The sequence below is a fragment of the Abrus precatorius genome, unplaced genomic scaffold (genome assembly GCF_003935025.1).
Source record: "Abrus precatorius isolate BTA unplaced genomic scaffold, Abrus_2018 Scaffold11, whole genome shotgun sequence".
Lineage (NCBI taxonomy): Eukaryota > Viridiplantae > Streptophyta > Magnoliopsida > Fabales > Fabaceae > Abrus > Abrus precatorius.
The window spans coordinates 4,995,413-5,021,136 of NW_020874303.1; the positions used below are offsets into that span (position 1 = coordinate 4,995,413).

A 25,724-nucleotide genomic window follows, 5' to 3' on the forward strand; every position below is an offset into this window, starting at 1 on the left:
TTAATTCATTAAATATTATTGAGATATGTGTATAAATTAATCTAAATTATTAATTTTTAAATATATTTTATTAAAATTATAAAATTTATTTTTTTAGAATAATTAAACAAACAAACCCTACATCTACTACACGTTAATGTTAGGTATCATATTTTAAGGAGCTAAACATTAATGTATGACATTTCACGAAAAAGGCCCCAGCTCATAATGTAATTATAATGATTAAATGTATACTTTTTTTTCACTTATTATTTATAATATATTTCTTTAATTAGAAATTTTAAGGAAAAAAAAAAACTCCAAGGCTTCTTTATAATCTTTGAAAATTCTTTTAAACTTAACAAGTTTGGTATAAAAAATCTACAATTTAGTATTAATTTATACATACCTTGACTTTTTTTTTAAACAATTAACACTTTTTTTAATCTTATTCTCAATATTTAGAGGCACAACACCACACATTTTTATCATATTTTTCTTTTTTTTTTGTTACTTTTTTTTTGCTTCTTCTATTTGAAATTTTATTTGACTCACATTACTTCATGATATCTAGAAATAGATTTTAAGTGTTGTTATTCTTTTCAATGACATTTGTTTATTTTTATCATGTCTTATTTTCTAGTTTTATCTTTTATTCTTTTTAAAGCAAAATCATTCATTATTAATAATAAAATAAACTAAATTTTTATTATTTAATTCTTCAATATTTTACATTTTTTTAATTTTTACTTATTTTTCTTTGAAAGTATAAAGTTTCATGAGTTAAAAAAATTGGTGAAAGAAGAAGAGTAAAACATTCATTTGGTCTTAAAGCTTTTTCTCTCAATTTTTAAAGTACAAGAAGAAATTATTATAATATATTTGATTTCTGTTTTAAAACATTTTTTTTTAAATAAAATTTAATATACATTTATATTAAATTATATTTTAAAATTAAAAACTATTTTTAAAATAGAAATCAAACATACTTTTAATATTTCTCCCAATTTCATGTGCTATTTATATTATTGATGTCAGCTTATCATGTTCTTTCTATTTTTATTTTTTACAAAATGTCTTCTACTATTTAGGTTTTACATTTTGTAGTATCTTTAACTTGCATTGTTCAGTGAATTCACCTTTCATACTTTGATCATTAAGTTTAATTAGGTCTTTCTTGTTTGAATACACGAGCATATGTAATATACATTTTAAAGATTCATACATGATCCATTTTTTTTATTGATTTTGTTGTATTCTTCTAGTGGAATCTACAACATTTTTCATTTAAAAGCAATTGGACAAATAAATTCCTAAATCTAACAACTTTGACTTTTTTACTTAGGTTAATTTTAAAAATATATTTTTAAAATAAGATAATAAAGAACAAAATATTAAAATGAGTTATTTGAACAATAAGTGTTAAAAAAAATTAAAAGTAAAATGCACAATATATCAAAGTTTGACCAAATTTAATGCCATCATATGATTTAGACTTCACTTAGTTTTAAAAATCACTGAAATTAGTTAAAAATAAGGGTTAGTTTTAAGCTTCATAGTTTAAAAAACAAATTTAGTTCCACTCAGCTTCAATATTTCAAAAATTATCACGCATTTTAATGTGTGAATACCAATTTTTATATCTTTGGGATGACCTTCAAATTTTTATTTTTTTTTAATTTATAAAAATGAAATAAAATCTTTTACAAAAAATGAAATTTTTTTGAAGAAAGAGATAGATTCCGAAAATGAAAATCTTGCACTATACAGGCTTATACCTTCACATCAAAAATTGTTCTTAAGCACAAGAAAGGCAAAATCAGAACTTTTGGCATCTTATAAAAAATTCTAAAAGAACCAATATAAAGACGCAAGTAAGGGATCCACTCGAGAAAGCTTTTGGAGGGAGAAAGAAAGCAAAATTTTAGAAGAAAAGATCTAACGAGAGAGATCCAGAGAAAAAAAAATTCAAAAATAAAATATAGAAAAAAAGAGAGAAAATGAAATAAAAAAGAGAACCGTCCCGTTTATTACTGCTAGATCTATCACAGCCGCTCATCGTTTCTTCCCTTTCGCCATTTTTGACTCTATCCCAGGTATTCTTCTTCTTCGAATATAAAATATGTATGTTTGTGTTGTGTGTTGAAATAGAAATGAAAAAAAACCAATGCGAACATACAGTGAAAGCTTCAGGAACTTTTGAATGTTTATGTTTTTTGTTAATATTATAAGATTATAAGCTGACATAGTGATAGTGTGCATGCAACCTACTGCACGGATGAAAAATGGCACCTTTCAAATGCATCTTTCACACTTTTTCTTTCATTATTACATATAGATTTTATTTTATTTTATTGTGATATCACACAAAAATCTTTAAAAACAAATCCCGTAGATGGGATATACAAATTGAAAATACACTCTTTACTCTTTGCACTGAACCTGTATGGCAATTTTATTTATATTTTTTATTTTGTTATTATTTTCATTAGGTAAATTATTTCATTTTGTTCTTAATTTTACATTATGATTATAATAATAAAAGAAGTTAAAATATAATGTTAATTTTTATTGTATCATATTTTATTTTTATTTTCACTTGTTAAATTTATCTCTTCATCAAAATTATTTTTCAGATTATATGTTCATATCTAGTTTACTTATTTTATTTTTTAGATTATATGTTCTTTAGTATTATTAATTTATTTTGTTGCATTGCACAATTTTATAATGTTAATATAATTTAGTGTCACGTTTAATAGTCTCTTGTCTATTATTTAATGAAATACTCTTATAAATAGAAAACACAATAATGACATCAATTTATGATACCAACGTGTAGCTTTTCTATCGTCCTGTATCATAAATTGATAAAGCTTACGTGTATCTACGTTACCGAGACTTTAAGCAATATTAATTATTATAGGTTATCTTTAATTAATTAGAAAAATTATTTTAATAACTAATCAAAATGTATTCCCTATAATCATTATTTTACTAATCAATCAATAAAATTATTTTATTAACATAATAATTTATAATGTTAATGTGTAGCAACTCTACCTTTACATGTTATAAATTATTAGAACTTATGTGTACGAACGTCATCTTAGGTTCTATACAACATAAATTTATCAAACAAAGTTTTAAATTTTTTTTTATTAAATATTTTTTAATTAATTCAAATTTATTTATTCATTTCATTAAATGAAATTAATTTCATATTTTAAAATTTCTTGAATCATATTTCTAATTTTGATAAATTAAATAACAAATCATTTCTCTATTTTTATTATATTATACAATTTTTATAACATCGATGTGTGATTTACATTGCCTTCGATTATTAAAAAATTACAAGAGATTAACGTATAACTTACGTTATCTTTAATTCTCTTTTAACATTGTTCATAATCAAAATTCAAATTCAAATACTTGATTTACGAATAAAATATTTTTAATGATTTGTAATATAGTTGTGTGATTTTCCTTCACTTTCTGTATTGTTTCTTGTAGGGTACATGTATAACCGCGTTATCTTGTATTCTAAATATTATAATTTTACAAAATAATTTTAATTTTAAAGTAAATTTTCTTTTACTAAACCTAATTTTAATAAACTAATTTCATAATTTTTAGATAGAACTACATGACTTTGAGTTTCCCATTGGACCTGGGATACATAGGAGCGGGAACCGGACCCGTCAAGTCAAAATAATTTTCAAAATAAATTTTCTCTTTGTTAAGATATCCAAACAATATCTCAATAAATAATTTTTCTTCTTCTAAAGTGAAAATAAAAAAAAATTGTTGTTTAGGAGTTAAATAAATATTTTCAAAATTAAGATGAATTTGCACAATTAATTTAAAGTAATCATTTTTAAACGGATGTTGTAGGGTGCTAATACCTTCCCTACACGTAAATGACTCCCGAACTCATTTTTTGTTTCAAAAATCGTATTATATTTAAGTTTTTTCAAGGCTTTTCTTAAAATAAACTTTGGTGGCGACTCTTCTGACATGTTTGAAAATGTTTTTCGCCGTACCGTTGCGACCGTCCGGTTGCGACAGATGGCGACTCCACTGGAAAATTTTTTTAGAGAGTCAAGCCTTTGATCATTGATTGTGCGAATTTGTCTTATTTTGTTTCTATTTGTTTAATCCCTTTCTTTTTCTTTATTATTTGAATTAATTGTATTATGTTTCTTTTATTCGTGTATTTATTTCGTGCATGTATTTTCGTAACCTTGTTATATATATTTTTCTTAATATTATTGTTAACCCTAAGATAAATGACCATTGATAATTTTTTGTGATATTCTCGTGTTGTTTAATTTTGTAGCTTTTATTTTTGTTGAGTTGATAAGGTTTGTATGCTCCCTCACACACTACCACTTACACATTTATCACACACTTTGAGTGGGGCCTTATACCCAGGTCTGAGTGTACCTAGGATTAGAGGGGTTATGTAGCGGTGTCATTTTGGATGCACGTCCTATTTGACTATCGTGAAAACCCTAGCTAGAGTTTAACCTTTTCTTGATGTCTTGCATCTAGTAGACTCCCTATTACTATTGTCAACATCAAGGATTGTATCTTAACTCTAGTGACTTTTTAAGATTACAAGCCACCTTTTGTGAGTTTTTACATGTAAAAGAAAGTTGTAGATCTTTAAATTAGACCCTTTAGATGACCTGAAATAGGATACAAAATGGAATATTTTTATTTATTTATTAAATAATTAACTTTTAAAGATATTATATTTTTAATTTATATACAATTCTATTCAATTACGATCTCCACGTTTAAAAAAAAAATGTGAGAGACTAAAATTATATATTTTTTTTTTAAAAATTAAAATTAAATAAGACTTTTACAATAATAAAAAGAAAAAGATAATATTAATAAAACTAATTATTTAATTTAACCATAAACTTGCTTTGTTAAAAGCCTTATCACACAAATGTGGTACTATGTATCATTACTGGCAGTGAACGCAGCCATTGCGTTGAGTGAGGATCTATATTCATGATCTTCACCATTTCCTCTTCCCTCCAAACAGATGTAAGGCTTGCTGGAACACAGTGTATGGATAGTAATGCATATACATAAAAAATTATATATATATATATATATATATATATATATATATATATATAACATGTATAAAATACTTTAAATTAAAAGATACATTTAATATTTTATAATTAACACTAATCAACGACTTAGTCTTTTTTACTTTACAAATTTATATTTTAATTTTTTGTTACTTCACAATTGGAGTTGTTATAATATCATTAGCATTAAAAAGAAATAATATATATATTTTTATAATGTTTAATTTATAAATAAGTGTTAATTATAGAAATAAAATATAAATTTTAATTAATTATAATTTTTAAAAGAATATGAGAGCTTATTTAAAAAACACATTTGATTATTAGCTAATAAAGAATTTTATTTTATATTTTTATATTTTATCTTATTTTTAAAAGAATGAATAAAGTTTTATTATTAATATATCAATTTATATATAATATTTGAAAAAAATTATTAAAAAAACATCTTTAAGATATGAAATTACACTATTGATGTTCTTCATATTTTTGTGATGACGAACTTTGAGATATTTTTTTTTTGTTCTTTACACCTTGGCCAAGATGAATTTTGAGGCCTCTTTCTAGTTCTTTTTACTCTTTGGTTGAGATAAATTTTGAGTTGAGGCTAACGTGAATCTTAAAATCTAATTAATGTGAGCTTTGAAATTTGGCTGATATGAGCCCTAAGATTTTGTCAAAGTAAAACTTAGTTAAGATGAATCATGAAGCTTTTTGGACACCTCTTCACATCTATATTAAGGTGAATCCTTGTTGTATAAGTATTTCTGATTAATAAGAAATATTCTCTGTCATAGTTTAGTTATGAAAATAGTTTTAATAATTTTCACTTATAATGCTAATAATGTATACTAGATGAAATTTATTTAGTACAAAGTGTCTTATATGGTGGTTGAGAGTGAGTTTTAGTTGTGTTAACTTTAATAGTAAATGTTCTTACAAGAAATACTTTGATGCCTATATTAAAAAAAATAAAATTGTTACGATTAATATAGAATATGATAGAGTGTGTATCCAAAGCAAATTTCATCTTTATACAAATATTGATGGATTTTTCATTTAGAATGCCTAACAATATAATCATTTATAATACTTGATGAAGTTGTCATTTGTAAAAAAATATCAGAACATCGATGAAAATGTGCGATGATAAAGTCCAAATGAATTGGATCTTATGTATTGACAAATTTAAGCATCCACAGTAATAATCTCAGCAATTAAAATATGAACGAGGGATATTTCTAAGAATTACGAGGTGCCTACTTACTCTTAAAATCTTAGTCATTTACTGAGTTAGGAATTAGGATCAATTAATTTCGATAAATAGGTCCCATCTATTGTCAAATTATGTCTTCATGTCACTTGTATTTTAAGTTGACAACTAAAATTTGGCTTCTAGTATTCTCTTTCTGGTCCTGTGGCCTATAATTTGGTGTTTTCTGTTTGCACCAATTTGCTGGCCCATAGCAGGACAAGTTGTGCCATAATAATTTAGTCAACAACTGAATATCGCCTGTATATTCTTTTTCTTTTAATATATAATTTTTTTATAAAATGGACCAAAAAAAGATTGATTAAATAAAAGGGATCTAAATTGAAAAATAAAAATATTCATATTATTGAGTGAAAATAAAGTGAAAAATAACACATTAATTCTTTTAACAGAAGGCCTAATAAGAAATTAGTTCTTTCATATATGATATCAATAAGGAGCTATCTTGCCAGGTTATATTTGGAAAAACAAAACTTATATCATATGGTGTTATTTTTTATTAAAATTTTATCTTACTAACATGCATAATAAAAATTAACATTAAAGAACCTCAACATTAATAATCAACGTATATTACTAAAATAAAAAATTATTTCTATGTTGACACTGGAAGTGGGCGATGTCCATTATTGAATATATATTATTTGGTCACATGCAATTCTTCATCTTTAGAGCATTGAACTCGATCTCTCTCTTCCTCTCAATTAAAAGGACAAGAAAATGGTTTAATAAAAGTTTATGTTTGGGTAATTTGCAATTACTTTAATGATATGGAGGGCTAAGAATTCTTATGAGGGCAGGGATATTAAGGAAGTGACAGTCACAGTTGTTTCGTTATATTGCTTTGTTTCAATTGGAATTCAAGGTATGATATCTCTTTGAGAGTATGCAAGGAATATACTTTCTTGAAGCACTATCTCTACGTCCCTTGTTCCTCTTAATTTTGCATCATTTAGCAAGCATTATTAAATATACAAATGGAAGACATTTTTTTTTGTTCTTTAGAATATGGGAATATATTCAGAAAGTAATTACTTAAGCAAATTGCAAACCAACAAAGTGGATCATTTAAGAGAGAAGCAATATGCAGAGTCTTGCAATCCAAAGTTAAGAATGCAGCGAACAAGAGTGCCAAATTTGGATTCAGGATTGTCCTTGTGGCCTTTCTGATGATTGACCATCTATTCATGCTAATGAGAAATGTGAAAATAAAGTTTCTTGTACTTTTTATAACAATAAGTAACATTCTGACCTTTTTATTTTAATATTGATATACCCCGATTGTATTTTGATTAGGATTAGGATTAGGATCAACGTATCTCATTTGATCCATGTTCATATATCAAACAATGAATAACATGAAAATTCATTCCATTTCAAATGCAGTCAAACTACAAATAATTTTGATTTTTAAGCAATGAAAAAAGGTTTCTGGTATTGAGAATGGTGTGTCCTTGGACGCACATGCGATGGATGCGGTAGCTAAAGCCTAAGGACATGAAAAAAAAAAGGGGGATTTAGAGAGAAAAGCCACGTTAATCATTTGTTTGCGGCTGGGGGAGAGAGGCCCCACTTCAAAATGCCGTGTCATATGGGGAGAAAAAGAAAATAATAATAATAAAAATAAAGAACGAATATACTTTGGCACTTATTCTCTACTTTTCACCTTTCCCTTCCATGTTTTCATTTTGTTTTGATGATGTATTCTAACCATTAAGGACACCTCCTTTTAGTGGCCACTATTTGTTTATCGCACCTGTTCCCAAATTTCACAATTCTCTCTCTCTCTCTCTCTCTCTATATATATATATATATATATATATATATAAAAGATGCAAAATATTAAATATTGTATATTTACAATGACAAAATCTAGCATCAAAATTAATGGAAAAAATAACAAATAAACACTTGCCAATATAAAAGTTGGTTTTTTTGGGTATCGTTTATTCTAAAGCTTGTTTTTGGGTGTTGCTAACCTTTTGCTTTAGGACCAAAACTAATTTATATAATATTGGAAGTGGGTGTGTGTTAATCACCGCATGCCACACTGCATGATTGGATTGGGAACCTAAAATACCTAATCTCATCAGAGGCAATTTCTTACAACCTCGAGATTATTTAAATGATTTTCAAACTCAGGCAAACAAATAGTAGTATCAATTCAACACTTCAATTTTATGCCATTTTTTTTAATCATACATGTTACATGAGATAGCAACTAGCATTTTTTTTATAATTTCTGTGGTGGCGTTTGTTGTGAGTTTTTATTTATAGTTTAACAAAAACAAACCTATTAAAACCCACAATAGTAAGTCAAATTTGCAAGAATTAGTTGATGAATTGTTACGTACCTTAATTATCTATACATTATTGGATGCCATAAATTCTATCATTTTTTAGCTACACTTCGGCATCATAAACCCAACAAATTAGTCGATTTTTCAAATTTCCATATTTATTAAGCTTTCATAATCACATTAAAAACGAAAAACCAGCTTTCTTAGGTAACCACCCACTTTGCCCTATTTGATTGTAGGTCTACTGTCACCAAGTTGCATTTAAATTATTTTTTTTTCTGAAAATTTATCCCATATTCATAAAGGAAAAAAAAAACAGTAAATTTGAACAGATGCAAATAAGCTTCCTCTTGTTAGAAGAAATTTGAGTTTAATAAAATAATGTCTGCGTTAATAAGTTGTCATCCTTGTGACTTGCCTTGCATGTCAAATAATTTTTGTCTAATTGATTGAAGAATTCGAGAACCCCAGGAAAGAAACCGAAAAAATATGCTCTTTCTAAATTTCTTATTTATGAGATTTTAAAATTAATATTTGTATATTTTTTTACGATAAAAAGAAGTAAGAGAAAAAAGATAAGTATAAAATAAGATAATAATATAATAAGGAGATGTAAAAAATTAATATTACAAAAAGTATTATATCAACAAGATAACTTATTACATTTTAATTTTTTTGCTTATAACTACCAATGATAAAAAAAGACATGAAACTACTACTAATAAAAAAAGACATAAAAAAGATTGAAAGAAAACAAAAATACCATTAAATTATTTTGTAATTAATAAAAAAAAAAACGGATGAAATTTTCTCTCCAATGAAAGGCACTATCCTCTCCTTCATATTCATTTTCTTCCTCTCTCTTCATCCCTCGCGCCCTTTCTCTCTCCTCCTTGTTCCTTCCCTTCTCCGATCCTTCGATCACTGATTGTAATCATTCATCGCTTCCCTCGGCTTCTTTCTCCGGTAATTGATTTTTTAAAAATCAAATTTTCACTATTTATGTCCCAAGTTCTGTGCCTTTTCCTGATATCTAGGGTTAAAATCTTGTCATTTCTGTTTGCTTATGTAAGGGAATAACTTGCATTCATGGGTTGTGACCACATTCACCTGATTTTAATTTCTGCCATTTTCCATTAATAATTTTGCTTTTTTGAAAAAATTTAAAATAAATCTTTTTCTTTTTGTGAATTTTCAACAGAGTTGATTTTGGGGGTGCTCTTCGTAAGTTATATTGATCTCTGAAACTTAGAAGCCGTAAGCTCTTGTTTTGATGATAATAAGGTACGGTTTGTTATCTGTTCTTTTAGTTTTGTTTGGTGGGTGATTAATTTGGGATTATGATATGGGTTAAGTACTTTCTTGTTTGGTTGCAAACCTTGAAAGTGGTAAAAGAAGGGAAAAAAGGACTTTTTAATTTTTTCGGTCTGTTGAATTTTTATTTGTTTATGTATTTATGTGATGATTCTCATAATTGCTCTGAATCACAGATTTTAATTATTATAGGGTCTTTTTTAATATGCCTGAAGGAGTCTTATTTGGGGTGATAAGTTTCTAACTCAGGGTGTTTTGTTTGGACTTGGAATGTTTATACACCAGTTTGCTATCTCTTGTAAGATGATGCAACATCTTACATGTCCATTGAATGTATCATTAGTAATTTCACTTATTTGTTGAAGGGAATGGTTTGTTGCTGACTAATGTTGATATGGAATATTGGAATTTGAAAATTTTGACCGGAAGTTTGGTTTTGTGCGGAATATTTGCTATTTTGTTATTTTATCTGTTTGGTTTACTCTCCTTTTCCCTTTTTGTGTCTGACTGATTTTATTTACCCTGCTTGGATTGGAATATTAGGATTGATATTCTGCATCAAGAAATCTGTACATTATGGATCAAATGACGGATTCTGAAATGGATCAACAGAGGCAAGGCTATTTTCATTCTGAACCCTGCATCCTTATGAGAGGCTCCTCAAGCATCTCGCAGTCCAATATCCGCACAATGGTGACCGCTTCAGGAAACACAAATGTTGATTCTCACTATTTACCGGATGCTTATGACAATGTTAGGGTGTATGGAGTTACACAATACAATGGCATTCAGCCTCCACATAATCTTGATATGGGTGTACCAGCTGCAGCAAACTTATATTATTCTGGCATGAATCCTTCTTCTAGTACTGGTGTTTTCCCTCTGCCTCTAAATCACAGAGCCTCTGATTTGCCAGGTTCAAGCACATTTGCAGTCTCTGGAGTTTCTTCAGATAATTTTGGAAGAAGTTCTGGTTTCATGGATGACGTTAGAGGTCCATACAAAAGGAAAAATGCTGAAGGGATTAGAGGAAGTTACCAGTATTTTAATGCTTCAGCTAGTTCTTCTATTACTCCCCCTAATGCTAGACACACTGATGGCGTTGCTATGATGGATGCTGCATCATTTTCATTCCGCACCCCATCACTTGTGGAAGTTGGAGCACATGGTAGTGCATGGAGCAGGTCAGGTGAGTCTATTATGGTGCATGACCATAATCATTTGATTCATGGAAACTATTTAGGGCAGCACTTTCAGCCAGCTGCCCCTCCCTGGTTGGACCTACAATTGAATAGTAATAATAACGATGCCCATACTACAGCCTGGAATCCGTCCCTTCCCATGCCTTATATACCAGGTAAAGATGCATTTTTTTCCCTCATTGCCTGTTTTGCGGTTCTCCTTTTACCAATTTATTGTAGTTACTTGGATGCTTTGTAAGTGGATCATCTTTTATATTATATATGAAGCTCTTTTCATGCTTCTGCATGAATAGTGATAACTATAGCTTCTTGGATGTCATATTTTCAATCAGGCAATAAATTTATGAGAAGTATTGTCTGACTGTTGGTTATGAGTTTAGTCTGTCTGACTGATTCTCCCTATTATTTTCCAGCACACAATGTTAATGGAAGTTCATTAGAGAGTGCAAATATGGGCTTGCAGAGATATCATGATCCAGCTGGCAGCCGAAATGGGCTCAGATTTCCTCATCCTCTTCCTGTCAACCAACAGCACCATAATTACCATCATCCAGCATTGCCTATGCAAGGAGTAAGAGGTCACAATCACAATATCAACTTTCACCCTCCGGTAACTGCAGCTTCATTTAGAGTTCCAACACATCCTTCACGCAGTGTTGCCATCCCGATACAGACTGGTTTTGAGATGGGTCCTAGGCATGTTGGTACTGCACCATCAGCTGGCCTCCGGATTTACAGACCTCATAGAGGAGTTGTGCCTGAGACAACTCTTGGACATCGTGGCCTTCCCCCGGTGGGCTTCCTCCAAGTTGATGTATTATTTCTTGCTCTCTTAAGAACTATTTTACTCCCAATGTTGTCCTTATGTTGAAAAGGTTAATCATTATTTGCATTACGAATACATGATTTTCTTATCAATTAAAACTTGTGCAGGATGTTGCTTTAATTGATGAAGTGGGAAATTTGGTTGACCATCACAGAGATATGCGCTTGGACATAGAGGACATGTCTTATGAGGCAAGTACACAAAGATTGATATTGTATTCATTTCAATGCAATCGTAAGTTATTCACTCTTGAAATTTGGTACAGGATCTTCTTGCACTGGGTGAGCGGATTGGCAATGTAAGCACTGGCTTATCAGAGGAAACAATTACTACTCAGTTGAAGACAAAAACTTATTTACTGTGTGCTTCTGCTATTAATCTGGAGGAGGCAGCTAGTGATGATCAAGAAACTGATTCTTGTATAATATGTCAGGTATGAACTTTTAGCAACATATTTCATTCAATATTTCAGTTATTTTGACATTGATATTTCACACCCTAACTTTCTGCTCTAGTTCTGCCTTTGATGTGCTATTGAATTGGACTTTTTCTATACAATTCCACAGGATGAATTTAAGAACCAAGAGAAGATTGGAGTTCTTCGATGTGAGCATGAATATCATGCAGAGTGCTTAAAGAAATGGTTGCTTGTCAAAAATGTCTGCCCCATATGCAAATCAGAAGCTTTAACTCCTGGAAGGAGGGATGTATAGAAATCAATGAACTTAACATCTTTCTCTTCCTATGCTAATTTATTTTTGAACAAAATTCATATTTTGTTATGTATTTTGTATATGTACTTGCACATATATAGACAGTTACACTGCCCAACTCGTTTATTGTTGGCACCAGAACTTGTATCTATCAAGTTGTACAGACTTTGTTCTGTTTTCAGGTAATTATATCAATACTGTTTTTCATTCATTATTTTGGTTTGTATTGTTGAAGATGTTATGACCATATCCTTGTGCTTTACATGGTTGCATTTCCCTGCCTCGTCCATTGAACAATCATAGTTGAGTTACCCACGGCACGTGGGAATTGGGAAATAGATTATTGTCACGTTTGTAAAATGTGCCGTAGGAAATGGATAATTGTCACGTTTATAAAATGTGCCTTATGAAATGGATAATTGTCACATTTATAAAATGTGCAAACCCGCCTTCATTGACTCAGGTTGCCAATTCAACATCTAAAAGCCTCTGCTGAGCGTGGCTTAATTGATGATTGTGTCAATAAAAGTCTTCGCCGAAACGTGCTCACATGACATCAAGGCATTTTTTGCTGGATCTTCTTCTACTTAGCAGCCGGAGATATAGCCTATTGTTTAAAATATTTAATTGAAATATACATTATCATTTAATTATAGATGATAAATTATGATATCAGTGATAATTATTGATTTTTATAACAGTTAATTTAAAAATTATATTTGTTGACTATTGTATATTTTAATTAGTTGATAATATAAAATATTTTTACTGAATACTTTAAAATTAATTTTTTAAAAGCCTTATTTTAATAAGAGAAAATGGTATTATTTTAAACCTTATTCTAAAAATAATATTAGAAAACAGCCTTGTCAAGGTGTTCGTTATAAAATGTGACTTAAATGGTTTCACAATTTACTTTTCAATTTTACCTTGTTTCTATTTTGGAAAACGATAGAGGAAAAGTGTTTGAATAATAAAGGAGAAAAGAAGAAGAAATGAAGAAAAAAAAGTTCATATAAAATATGTTAATAAGAATTTAAAAACATAATTTGAAAGGTTTATAAATCTTTTCCTCTCAAAATCTTTCAATCAAAGAATTATATTATATGAGTGTTCCCATTCTCTCTTTTTTTTTCTCAAAAATTTAATTTCCAAATAAACTCCAAGGCTCCACACGCTGTTTCATGGGAGGTTTTCCCATGGAAACATCTCTTTTCTTTTCTTAGAGATTTTTTTTTCCTACTGCATGGTTTCTTCATTAAATTTTTTCTCTTCAATGTGAGAGCTGTTTTATTTGTCATTATCCTTCTTTTATTTACTCTTCTTTTCTTCTTTTTTTCTTTTATCTCACCTTCATTCTCTTTTTACTAGTTATTACATTTATTTTCTTTTTCGTTACATTCTTAGCAATTGAATAAATGGAGTTACTCCCTTGTTGTTGGAGTTTCACCATGCACATTGCAAGACCCTTGCTGTGTTCGACTATTTGCAATTACCTTTGTGTTATGTGATGATGATTCAAGTTGTGATTTGGTGTTTCTTGGTCTGACTATCTATTGTGTGATTTCATTAATATTTGTTTTTTATTTGACTTTGTATTTGGTATTTTATGATTGCTAAGTCCAATTAATTTTGAGTGTGTGTGCTTGTTATTCCTCTATTTCTTTATTTGTTCACTGTCATAATATTCTTATTATTTAGCATCATGCTGTTTGACAAAACAAAAACAAAAAATAGTTTGTAAAATTTGGTCAACAAATATTCCACCTCATTATATAGAAATGTTCAACCTATATTCCAAACGTAATACCTATTTTAAGAATGAGTTATTACTTGCTAGTTGTTATTATTATGGTGCAAGAAGGGTCCAAAGTCCATGTTATAAGAATGAGTTTAACTAACCACTAATAAAAACTGATTCACTGTTAGTAAATGAAAGAAGATAAAATTGTTGAAAGTTTTCGTTAGACTAAATAGGTCTTTTTAATATATAAAATAAAAAATTTAAATATATTTCTTTTTTTTAATTTCAAAATATGTCGTTTTTTGCCAACACAATAAAATATAAGTCATTCATGCGTATAAATTACAAGTCACTCTACGTTGATGTGACCTGTGTTTGAGCATGTTTGTACTCGACCTTAACACGGGCATACTCAATTGCAAGTTGTCCAAGCTTAGCCTAGTACGATTTATAAGTTAAGTATGATTATGATATATTTTAATTTTTTTGAAAAACATGACATCTTTAAATATATTTTTTATTTTAAATAAAAGGCAACTAAATATATAGAATGTGATAAAATTAAATTACACAATTTAATAAAGAATTAAACTAATTTTTGCTTGAAATAATTAGATATTTGTCAATGCAGCTCCTGAGATATTTTATCTTCAATTTAATATTTGAATGCTTCTATATTTGGTTAACACTTAAGATTGCTTTGTTTGCAGAAATAATATTTCATTCTTGAAATAAAAGATTATGAGAAATGATATTCTCCTAAACATATCATAATCATGCTTATCATTAATGTTGTTTATAAATTTATTTACAAGAATATTTGATTATGTTACAAAAATATTACTAAAAAAAATAAAATTCTACTACTACATTGAATCGCTATAGACTACATCATACTTCAACAAACATTTAAGTCCTTCAGAAATTGTTTTTCTTTCTTTCTCATTTGTTAGTTAAATATGTGTTTAGATTCACGATGAAAAACTTATAAACATGGAGACAACATAAAAATTATAACTAATATCGTTTAAAATAAACATAGATTCATGGTCGATGATAAGCAAAACCAAACATACACTTTGAAGATGAGTTAAATGGATTATATTATGTGTAAATATAAAATAAATTAACACCACAACACTAACTGCAACCTTATTTGCGATATAACGTGCAATTTGAAATATTGTCCATTTTGTAATACTTTAATTATTCCTATAAGAATGAATTAAACCCCAAATGTATCTCTTTCAGAGTGTAAATTTGCATAAAAGTGCAAAAGTTTTGCTCGAGAATAAATTTTAAGTGGAAATCTTTTTTCATAATCTGAAACTAGCATGAGAATATCGTGTACCCATCTCAACATTCATGTGAATGCAAGTGACACACGTCTGCTTTGTAACTGGCAAACATTGCTTCAATACTTGAATATGTCAAGTCTCTCCACTCCTTCAGCCATCTCTCAACATTCTCAGATGTATCATTGAAGTTAGAAAATTTACCGTGTAATCATAAACTCTTCACGACACTATTTAACTTAATATTAGGGTCGCACAAAGATTTAAGATTAAGACTACTCAGAAATTAACCTGATTTCAATTCAAGCGTTATTATCTTTCTTATATTATTTTTCAACTTTTTAAATATTTCAAATTATATTTTATTTTGTGAGGACAAAAACTTTAGTGTGTTTTGTCATTATATTTTCATTTCATTCACTTTTTTTTTTCTTTTTGATTTTATGTTAAATTTCTTCCTCTTATAAAGTTAAGTTGATAATTGACCAAGCAATGAGTATATCAATTCCTGCAAATTGCAGACAGTAATTATGGTTGAAAGTATAAAAGCCATCATCAAATCTAAGATAAAGAAAGCAAGCAAGCAAGAAAGGATTATCGACTACTCACTATGCAATAAACATATCACATTTATTATGTTATATATGTAAATTTCTTTTGAAATTTTTGATAAATTCCATATGAATTTCCCCTATGCTCATCCAAGAACAACAGTAACTCCTTATCATTTTCTTTTTCTAAATGAGAATAAGCCTTCGCGACATAGCTGAACTCCTGCCCATACATATACGATGCACATGCTGCTTTGTACGCGAGTAACTGCAAATCACCTGCTCCAAATAAAATTTGGAGCAGCAAATTAACATGGCTAAAATAAAACAATAATAGTGCATGGATATGTATGTTACAATATAGACGTGAAGTTGATTGATATAGAGTCATTGTAAAACATTTTCACATCATCATCTAATTATATGTTGCCAAATCATTTAAAGAGTTTGCCTCCTAGAGATGTGTCATGTCATCGTAATCAAACTCTTCTAATGACAACACATGATTCGATGATAATATAAAAGCTTAAATGTATTTTTTTTATCCCTCAAAAACCATTGCATTTTGATTTTTATTCTTACAAAGTTATTATTTTTTAATCCCTATATTTTCAAAAATTGTTGGTTTTGGTCCCTAACCACTATTAAATAGTGATGTGGCTGACTTAGATGTTGATACTCATTGAGCCGCCTCAGTGAGATGGTCCAAAATTAATAATTTTAAAAATGTAAAGACAAACAAAAAATTGTAGAAACCAAAATCAAAATGCCATATATTTTGGAGGAACAAAAATACATTTTCACTCTAATATAAATTATTTATATTAGATAAAAAATAAACATTAAAAATATATTTACCAGCTTCAATCTCTGATTCAAGCTTGCTATTGCTGAAATGTCTTGTTAGCCACCACCTACAGCGAAGCCTCCAAGATTTTCCTGATATACCATCCGTAAATATTTTAGGGGTTTTGGTAATGGAACAGTGTTGACTTCTTTGTCCATCTTCTTTTTGAATAGGGCATGCAGAGATGCAGTCTTCTTCGTAGTGAGACAGTTTAAAGAAACATAAAGAGAAGACCTTCCATGTATTGTTATCTGCATCTGAAGCATCTAAATGTAAAGCAATCATTTCCAGCAGAGATTCAAGACTATAGTCACCTGCAAAGTATCAGAAGAAACCAATCAATGACATGTCCATAGTGTACCATTAAGCGTAAAGGTATTGCATTGTCTGTAGCAGAGTAATAAAATCTCTTTGTTGCAAATTTTTCTGAATCAGTAGTGAGAGGAGTAAGCTGTGACATCCAATCAAAAAGATAACTTCTGTATATTTGAAGAGGCTAATTCAAAATATAACAGCTTGGGACAAGATTTGAAGCTGGGAGTTCTTCAGTAATTTCAAATGAACTTCAGTCTCCAACTTTTTCAAGATCACATATTTTTCTTTCTCTGTTTTTTCCTTTTCCCCTCTTTTTCATCACACACTTTTTTCTCCACCCCTTTCCAAGCTAATACTATTGGTCTCAAATTGAGAGATTAACAGATATAAACTATTCAAATCTTATATAAGACACGATTCATAATAAAGTACCATTTTGGTGCATCTTGATAAGTTTTGCTATGGCATCACTACTTGTTGGATCCTTCTTCAATATATCCTCAAAACAGCTAAGAAGCAAGGGAGAGTTGTTTCGATCAAAACGCTCCAACAAAGCAGCCCTAACTCTGCAGGCATGTCCATCAGCAACTTTATAAACATTTTAAAAAAAAGGCAATGAGTAAAATACTAAAACTTCTGATCTCAGAAATTGCTGTTTGAATGACTATATCGTTGTTCATTAACAATAATAAGGGATATATACCTAATTGGGAGTACAGAGGCTGAATTATTGCATTGCTTCTCAAGCCTATCTAGAGCCTCATCGACTTGACCTCCAATCAGCAACAGCTGCAACAAAATATAAAAGTGAAGCCATTGTCAATATCTCAGACATTATTCTATGTATCAAGCAATTGCACAATTCAATTTTTACAGCAGATGCAAGTAGTTTTGTGCAAGAAGGAAAATTGGTTCAAATAACCCAAGCTACTGATATTTCTATATTATATGTGTAAATATGCATATGGAAGGAGCAAGCGGCAATTTCTAACAGCATGTGCAAAGGACCAAGTATCCCAAAAGCTAAAAATGTCGGGTTGAGACTTTACATATAGGATAGGATCAATTAACATAAGGTGGAAAACTTTATGAAAAGACACCTTAATAACATTTTGGCCAAATGAAAATATAATCAATGCATCCATTAAATCTTGTAATATTATTTTAATGATCAAATATATAAAATTTTAAAAAATTTATACATTTGTAAATATGTAATCAAATTGTAAATATTTTTTGTTTTTTCAAATGACATGTGGTATGTCATATGTTAAAACAAACGAGGGTGTTTATAATTAATTTTTAAATTGAATACATTTTATAAACTTGATTAATTTTTCGAGAACTTTAAATTTATAGTTGAAATGATAAAATTTAATTTTGATAAAATATTATTGGAGACATCATTTTCAAAGTTTGGTCCTTAATGCCAATTGATAATGTCCCCTATCCCTTGTATATACAAGGTTAGTCTAAGAATAGACTCAACTCATGAACTCATAAAAGTTTACCTAAAATAAAAATATTTTTAAAAAATTTGATAATATTAAGACATAAGAGAAAAACCTACAACAAGCTATGAATATTGAATAGACACAAACAGAGACCTACATGCCTTTATATGATAATAATAGACCAAATTGATGTACTGCGTGTGAAGGTTGTGCTCAGATTATATGCCTAGGTCTATTAAATAAATGCAAGCACAACTATTTTGCTTTATATGTTGCTAATTTTACTACTTGTACATTAGAAGATAATGTCTAATGATCCAATTATAAGCAAATTTCACCCTGAAATAGTGAACTAAATGAGTATGGGTCTGTTCCATGTACTTCAAAAAGTCTCATGACTCTCATCCCACATGCCAAATCATATGCAAATCATGGAACACTGCACACACATTCTTGTTCCTTCATGATGAGTTGACAACACTGAGTTCTTGTGATTTGGGTTCACAATGGACACTAGGTTTCATAAAAAAGGATGACAACTCGACAACATTAGGCTTGATAACAATAAAACTTCATGCTACAACTAATCTTTGATTGATTTTCCCAAAAAGAACAAGACAACAGTGAGGGTTTGATTGATTTGTATAATTGATTTAAGCCCTAACAAAATGTTGAATTTAGAAACAGAGTGAAAACACTGTTGATACGTCAATCAGGGACAAGAATTACATTTGATTTCTGACTCACTTCTTCACTCAAGGGACCTATATGAGAGGTTTATTTTTTTATTTTTTTTTCTATTTGAGTTGGGGATGAAAATGAAGGAATTTAGGGGCAAAGGTTTGATCTAATCAGCTCAGACGCATTAAAAAGGTCACATAGACATTAACATGCACACGTGCTTGCTGTTAAAGAAAACAATGGGGAGTTGGCATCAAGGATCAACTTGAATGTCATCTTTGTACATTGGGAACTTATAATTAATTTTCATTACGATAGGGACAAACTTTAAGCCAGTGATAAATGTTAGGGATGAATTTGATGACTTAGTTTTGTTAAAATCTAACATCAGTCCACACACACACAGACTGAGAGTTAGCATTGAAACTTATTTTTAACTTTGAAGAATGGGGATTGCAAGGATTGAACTCCTAACCATATGATTATAAAGGCTTTGATACAATGTCAATAACCAATTATCCCAAAAACTTAAGTAGTTAGGTGGAGGCTAGTAGTAGTTTCATATGTTTAACAGTATCATAGTGAAACAATTTTTTGACTCCTAAAATCATTTATCAATATAAATATATAATTATCATCACTTTGAAAAAAGATTATTACTAAAAAAAGGAGTATAGGACAAAGGTATCAGCATTGACATACATGATAAAAAGTTGGCAATGGCATATAGGACAAAATATATGTATATCAGCATTGACATACATGATAAAAAGTTGGCAATGGCATATAGGACAAAATATATGTATATCAGCATTGACATACATGATATTGATAAAAAAAATCATTTGAAATACAAGCATTAGCAATTAGCAAATCATTTTCCTAAAAGCAGCAGAAGCAAGGGATACCATCTTAAATCTTCAAAATGAATTCAAAACTCAGTTCACTCACATAAATTATCATTCTTAGTATTAAACACAAAGAAATTACTTTCAATTTCATTGCATTAATTCGTTGAAGTGGTCTTATGGTTTCACTAGTTTTGATAAGATGAGGTACTTGAAGAATGAGCATACTGAAATTGCTATACCGCAGAAGGATGGTGGAAGGGCAACAAGAGGCAATTTCTAACCAACATATTGCAATGCAAGAAAAGGTGGCAGGGACTGGTTCTCAACAATAACATCTTGGTTTACTGAAGTACCAGTCCGTAATATTTTTCAGGAATTATGCAATGATAATAAATGGGTTGCACAGACCTAAAGTAACATAATAGGGATTGCTTGTTTTTGGGAAACTCCTGAAGAATGTTTGCCAAACACCAAAAGTCAGTTAATTAGGTGCAGGTGTTTTGTGGTAATCCCTCAAAATGTGAAAGATCAGTTCTTGAATTCTTCTAATCCAATTTTAAGTTCAAACAAATCCAACATAATGTTGGTTTTCATCTAACAAGTTTTAATTTGAATTAAAACTTTACTTAGTTATCCCTTTCCCCTTTCAAAAATGTTTGAAATTTAAAGTATGATTCACTGAACAATAATTGATACTAAACTAGCTCAAAGCTAAAACTAGAGAAAGTTAATTATTTTAAAATGATTTCAAATTTACATAAATAAAAATTTGTTTAATTTTCTTTACTGGTGATGTAGAAACATGTGATTTGAGATATAGAAAAGTTTTACTCTAACAGCAGGTCAAAGTTAAAAAAATTTATTACTCCTAAAGTTCTGAACCTGATTTTTTGTTTCTCAAAAAACTCCTTAATGAAAATACAAACTGTAGTTCAGTGGTTACCAAATTATTTGCAATGTTTGTTCATACCTGTATCAAAGGAAGTAATGCTGCTGAAGCAGAGGGTGTTGAGTTGAGAGCTAGGTGTAGATATTTTACTGCATTTTTATAGTAGTCATTAGGCTGATTTCTTTGCAAGTACATGAATTCCTCAAAACTGTTCTCATCAGAAAAACGCAAGGGCAACAACCACAAATCAAGTCCCCCTAAGTAAATGCATCAGCAGATCAATGTTAAAGTTACAGGTGAACCAAAAGTAATTGCTATCTAAACCTAGAAATGCTAAGTAATATTTATTTAGACTGAGAAACTTATCATAGGTTGCTATACTTCAAAAAAGTAAACATGGGCAAGAGAAAAATTACAATCTAGCCTCGTCAGGGTAGTGAGAAAGACAAAATCAATATTCATTCTGAGGAAAAAAAATTAAGGTTGGAAAGTCCATAATCAATTATATGTGCACATGCATATTCTCATACAGGTGTGCACCCACAACAAATAGATTTTTCTCCTATTGATGATTACTCAGCAGATAAATAACTTACCAAGAGCATTCAAGGTATCCTGTGTAAGACCTCCACCATCAGAAAAAGGGTCTTCGATTCCTTTATCCTCAGAATTCAAGTAAAATCCTTCCGGCTGAAAGTTTTGATGTGGTTTTTCTATTTTATGGTTAACATCAACATCCATAAAAACCCCCATCTCTTCATTGAAGTCAATATCCATAGATATCTGTTTATCATTCATGACAGAGGCATCTGAATCCTGCCGTAATTGGGAGTCAGCCATGTGGGATTCAACTGTATTATGCCACTCTGACTGTCCAGTATCATTGCTATTTGAGGTTCCCTCTGTATGTGAATTCTCTAGCAAATCAAACTGGTCTGAATTTCTCCACTGGAATTCTATGGGAATTGAAGAATACCACAACTCATAAAAAGTCAAACCCATCATCATCTTTGACACAGGATCAATATCAACCTTTTCTTGCTCAAGACTAAAGGAGAAAAGAAAAGACAAAATATTTAGAAAAGGAAAGAGGAGGCAATATGAGGAAGAAAAATAATTGGAACCAGGTAACCAACCCACTTATAGCACTTTCTCAAAGATGTATTTTTGAAGTATAAATCATCATTAAAGAAGGAAAAACATTATCAATGGATTGAGTCAAGTTGCATTTATTTAAGAGATTGTAGCTAAACACTAAACTATAACTATGGGATTGTTCCATGATAAATATATGCTGCTAGTGATGATAGATGATAATGAAATTTAACTAGAATTATGTTGTCAGAGTACTGAGCAGCAGACAATATCCAATATTTTTAAGATGGTTTACTGAGCTAATCGCTCTCCAATTCAGGCTGTGTGACCTATCTCAATTTCATCCTCATTAGCACCAGGGAAGTGCTACTCAATCACTTGGAATATTGACTTTATGTGTATGCATCTCTTATTTTTATGGGATAAAAACTTCTCTACTTTAAATGGAAGTATCATATTGTATAATTAGTCTGCATTTCATAGCAAGTAGCATACTCCATACTAAGAACTAAGATATTATTCTAGATGTTTGGAGAATAGAGTACTAACAACAATAATAATTAATACCCTATCAAGTATCAACCATTTACGAGCAATAAGATTTACAAAATAAAATCGAACACCTATAAGATTATAATAATAATTATAACAGCATACAACCAGTTCACCGTATTATATAGTAATTACTAGTTAAGAAACAACATGTCCCTTCGCATTATGATGCAACTCATATTACTCTATGGAGGCAAAGGACTACACATCAAAAATTAAAATTACATACCATAGAGCAAGCTGGTATGCATCTCCACCATTGCCTTGCATAAGACAGAACAACATGAACTCCAAATGAACCGCATATCTGCTCTGCTCCACAAGTAAAATTCTTCGTTAAGAACTGAAGCCTTAACAATATAGCCAGCAGCATAACTTCATAACTATTGTCTCAATTGAAAAATATAATTTAATTATCAGCTAGAGTGAAAGTCACGAGATTGTTCACACTGGATAAAGTAGAACAGCTCATCAGCAAGTTGCAACATGACAAAAATGGGAACAAGCATATAATCACAACCCTGATCGCTCTCACTTAACTTGCACATACAATAAATTAATAAGAAAATTTAAAATTACTAAATCAGATCTAGAAACTTAAGGCTCTATGTGGTTTGAGAAAATGTTTTCTGTTTTCATTTCCTTTTTCCACCAATAATCACAAAAAAGTCAGCAAGTTTTGAATTTGTTTCCTATTTTCAAATATTCTTTTTACCATTTCCTATATAAACATTTGAAATCAAGAAATAAAAACAAAACATGTCTCTCTCTCTCTATCTATCTATCACTTCACCTACTATGGCTTACAACAATATGATAATACTAATAATTTGTGAAACTGGAGGGTAGTGAATAATACATCAACCCTACGAATAGGAAAATAACATTCCATAATTGTAGAACTGCACCGTGCATATGCTTTAGAAAACTCAAATCTTGTAGTGAAGTTATAATTTTTCTGTCGCTTTTTTTATTGGGGGAAGGGGGTTCATTCATAACAATATGTCTGAGGCTAAACCTTAAACATTCAATTCTAATGAGAAAAAAATGAGTAACCTCTAGGGACTTGAAAAGTAAGAAATAGTTAGAACCTGTGAATAAAGAAATCTTGTAAGCATTTAAAATGAAGAAAACAGTTATATACCTCTATTGGCCAAGTCTTCATTGATCCAATTTTTTTGGACCAAATATCATAGAGGTTCTTAATCCTTGTTGTGTTAATAGAATGGTTTTGCACATGCTTAAGAAGCTCAAGTAAAACCCAATACTTCAGACGATTTCCAAAGGGAGAGGTGTCGTTAAGCGTTCCCTTCAAGTAGGCACTGACAACACCACTGGCTGAAACCCAATCATGCTGGTTAACGAGCCTACGCAGCAGGTACCGCAACCTCGTACGGTGTTCCCACCGCAGAGGTTTGGGACCCAATCCTAGAACGTACGATGGCCTCGTCAGCGACAACAGGATTCTCTTCGCCAGCTTCTCTCGCGCCGCCACGTGTCCATCGTCGCCCACCTTGTGCTCCTTCCTCTTACGCTGCTTCGGTTTCTTGGCGGTGGAAGCGCCATTGTTGTTGCCGTCTTCTGTGTCCAACACATCAACGTCCATAGGCTTCGTTACTGGGAAGGGAGCGGAACAGTGTCTTATCGAATGCAATTGAACGACCTGAAATTGTTGCCCTGAAAAAGCTTGCCAAAAGATTATGAATATAGATTCCCACTATCGGAAATTTTAAATTTAAATTGACGATAAATAATTTATTTTTTTATTTTAGAACAGTTTAATTTCTTTTTGAATAATATTAAATTTATTATATATATCTCGAAGAAAAAAATAGAATAAAAAGACATGAATTCTACTTTATTAATTATCATTTTCAATTTTACCACTTGTGATATATCAAAGAGAAATATTTGAAATGTATTTTGTTTTAAAAAATTTGTATAATAAACATTAAAAAAATTTCTTTTTACTATAGAAATCTTTAAAAATAACAAATAAAATAAAACAAGGTAATAATTTTTAAATTAAAAATAAAAAATAAAATAAAAATTTAAAAATCAAACAAATTTTAATAATTCATGTTAACAAAAAAAAACATAAGCATACATTTTTTGTTTCATTGATAAGAATGGAAATAGGTTAAAATAGACTATATTTTATATAAATAAACTTGATCTATTTAATAATTTTAAAATTTGAGTCTAATTTTAACCTTTTTAAAAGATTAGTTTAACTTGTTAGTTTTTTTAATAGTCTACTTTATAATAAAAAAGTTATATATAATATAATATAAACAAATTTACAAAATAAATCAGCATTATATTACGTATAAAAATATATACAAAAAACTTTAATAAATAAAATTTTTTCTTTTATATAATATGAAGTAAAGATACTTTTTAACTTTAACGAAAAAATTAATGTTTTTAATTTAAAATTTAATTTATTTAATATATTATTATATTTTAATTTTTATATAAAACTATTTAATATATTATTATAAATTTTATAATTTTTAAATAAGTTATTTTAATAAGTCTAATAAATTTTTTTTAAAATTTAAGTTTAATCTATTTAATTAATTAAATTTTTTAAAAAATTTAAATTAAACTTATTAATTTTAATAGATTAAAAAAGATTAGATTTTAAAAAGATTAAGTCGTAGGTTTGAAGACCTAAGCCTATTTTTATCCTTATTTATTGATTTTGATAGATATGTTACTTG

At 29.3% G+C, this 25,724-nt stretch overlaps 2 protein-coding genes across 3 annotated transcripts; one reads left to right on the forward strand and one right to left on the reverse strand.

Annotated features, from left to right (window-relative positions):
- Positions 1-9,430: 9,430 nt before the first annotated feature.
- Positions 9,431-12,934, forward strand: LOC113854961 (probable E3 ubiquitin-protein ligase ZFP1). Of its 2 annotated transcripts, XM_027486327.1 has the most exons (7): positions 9,431-9,635; positions 9,871-9,953; positions 10,527-11,340; positions 11,599-11,999; positions 12,119-12,202; positions 12,277-12,444; positions 12,578-12,934. In XM_027486327.1, exons 3-7 carry the CDS (start codon positions 10,560-10,562, stop codon positions 12,722-12,724), a joined length of 1,581 nt encoding a protein of 526 aa, XP_027342128.1. In that variant the 5' UTR covers positions 9,431-9,635; positions 9,871-9,953; positions 10,527-10,559; the 3' UTR covers positions 12,725-12,934. The 2 variants fall into 2 exon arrangements, with proteins under 2 accessions (XP_027342128.1, XP_027342129.1); XM_027486328.1 differs by lacking the exon at positions 9,871-9,953 and having other exon boundaries at positions 9,464-9,635; positions 12,578-12,933.
- Positions 12,935-16,377: 3,443 nt separating this feature from the next.
- Positions 16,378-24,700, reverse strand: LOC113855340. Its single transcript, XM_027486949.1, has 8 exons — positions 24,143-24,700; positions 23,228-23,310; positions 21,948-22,399; positions 21,433-21,608; positions 18,180-18,265; positions 17,909-18,042; positions 17,173-17,475; positions 16,378-16,593 (listed from the first exon to the last, which is right to left on the reverse strand). Exons 1-8 carry the CDS (start codon positions 24,602-24,604, stop codon positions 16,397-16,399), a joined length of 1,893 nt encoding a protein of 630 aa, XP_027342750.1. The 5' UTR covers positions 24,605-24,700; the 3' UTR covers positions 16,378-16,396.
- Positions 24,701-25,724: the final 1,024 nt, after the last annotated feature.

Coding starts and splice junctions, on each gene's coding strand:
- LOC113855340 (XM_027486949.1), bottom strand. CDS start 24,604: ATGGACGTTGATGTGTTGGACACAGAAGACGGCAACAACAATGGCGCT. Junction 23,311..24,142: donor TGAAGACTTGGCCAATAGAG/GTATATAACTGT, acceptor CTTGTGGAGCAG/AGCAGATATGCGGTTCATTT. Junction 18,266..21,432: donor CATTACTTCCTTTGATACAG/GTATGAACAAAC, acceptor ATTTTGTTGCAG/CTGTTGCTGATTGGAGGTCA.
- LOC113854961 (XM_027486327.1), top strand. CDS start 10,560: ATGGATCAAATGACGGATTCTGAAATGGATCAACAGAGGCAAGGCTAT. Junction 11,341..11,598: donor TCCCATGCCTTATATACCAG/GTAAAGATGCAT, acceptor ATTATTTTCCAG/CACACAATGTTAATGGAAGT. Junction 12,445..12,577: donor ATTCTTGTATAATATGTCAG/GTATGAACTTTT, acceptor ACAATTCCACAG/GATGAATTTAAGAACCAAGA.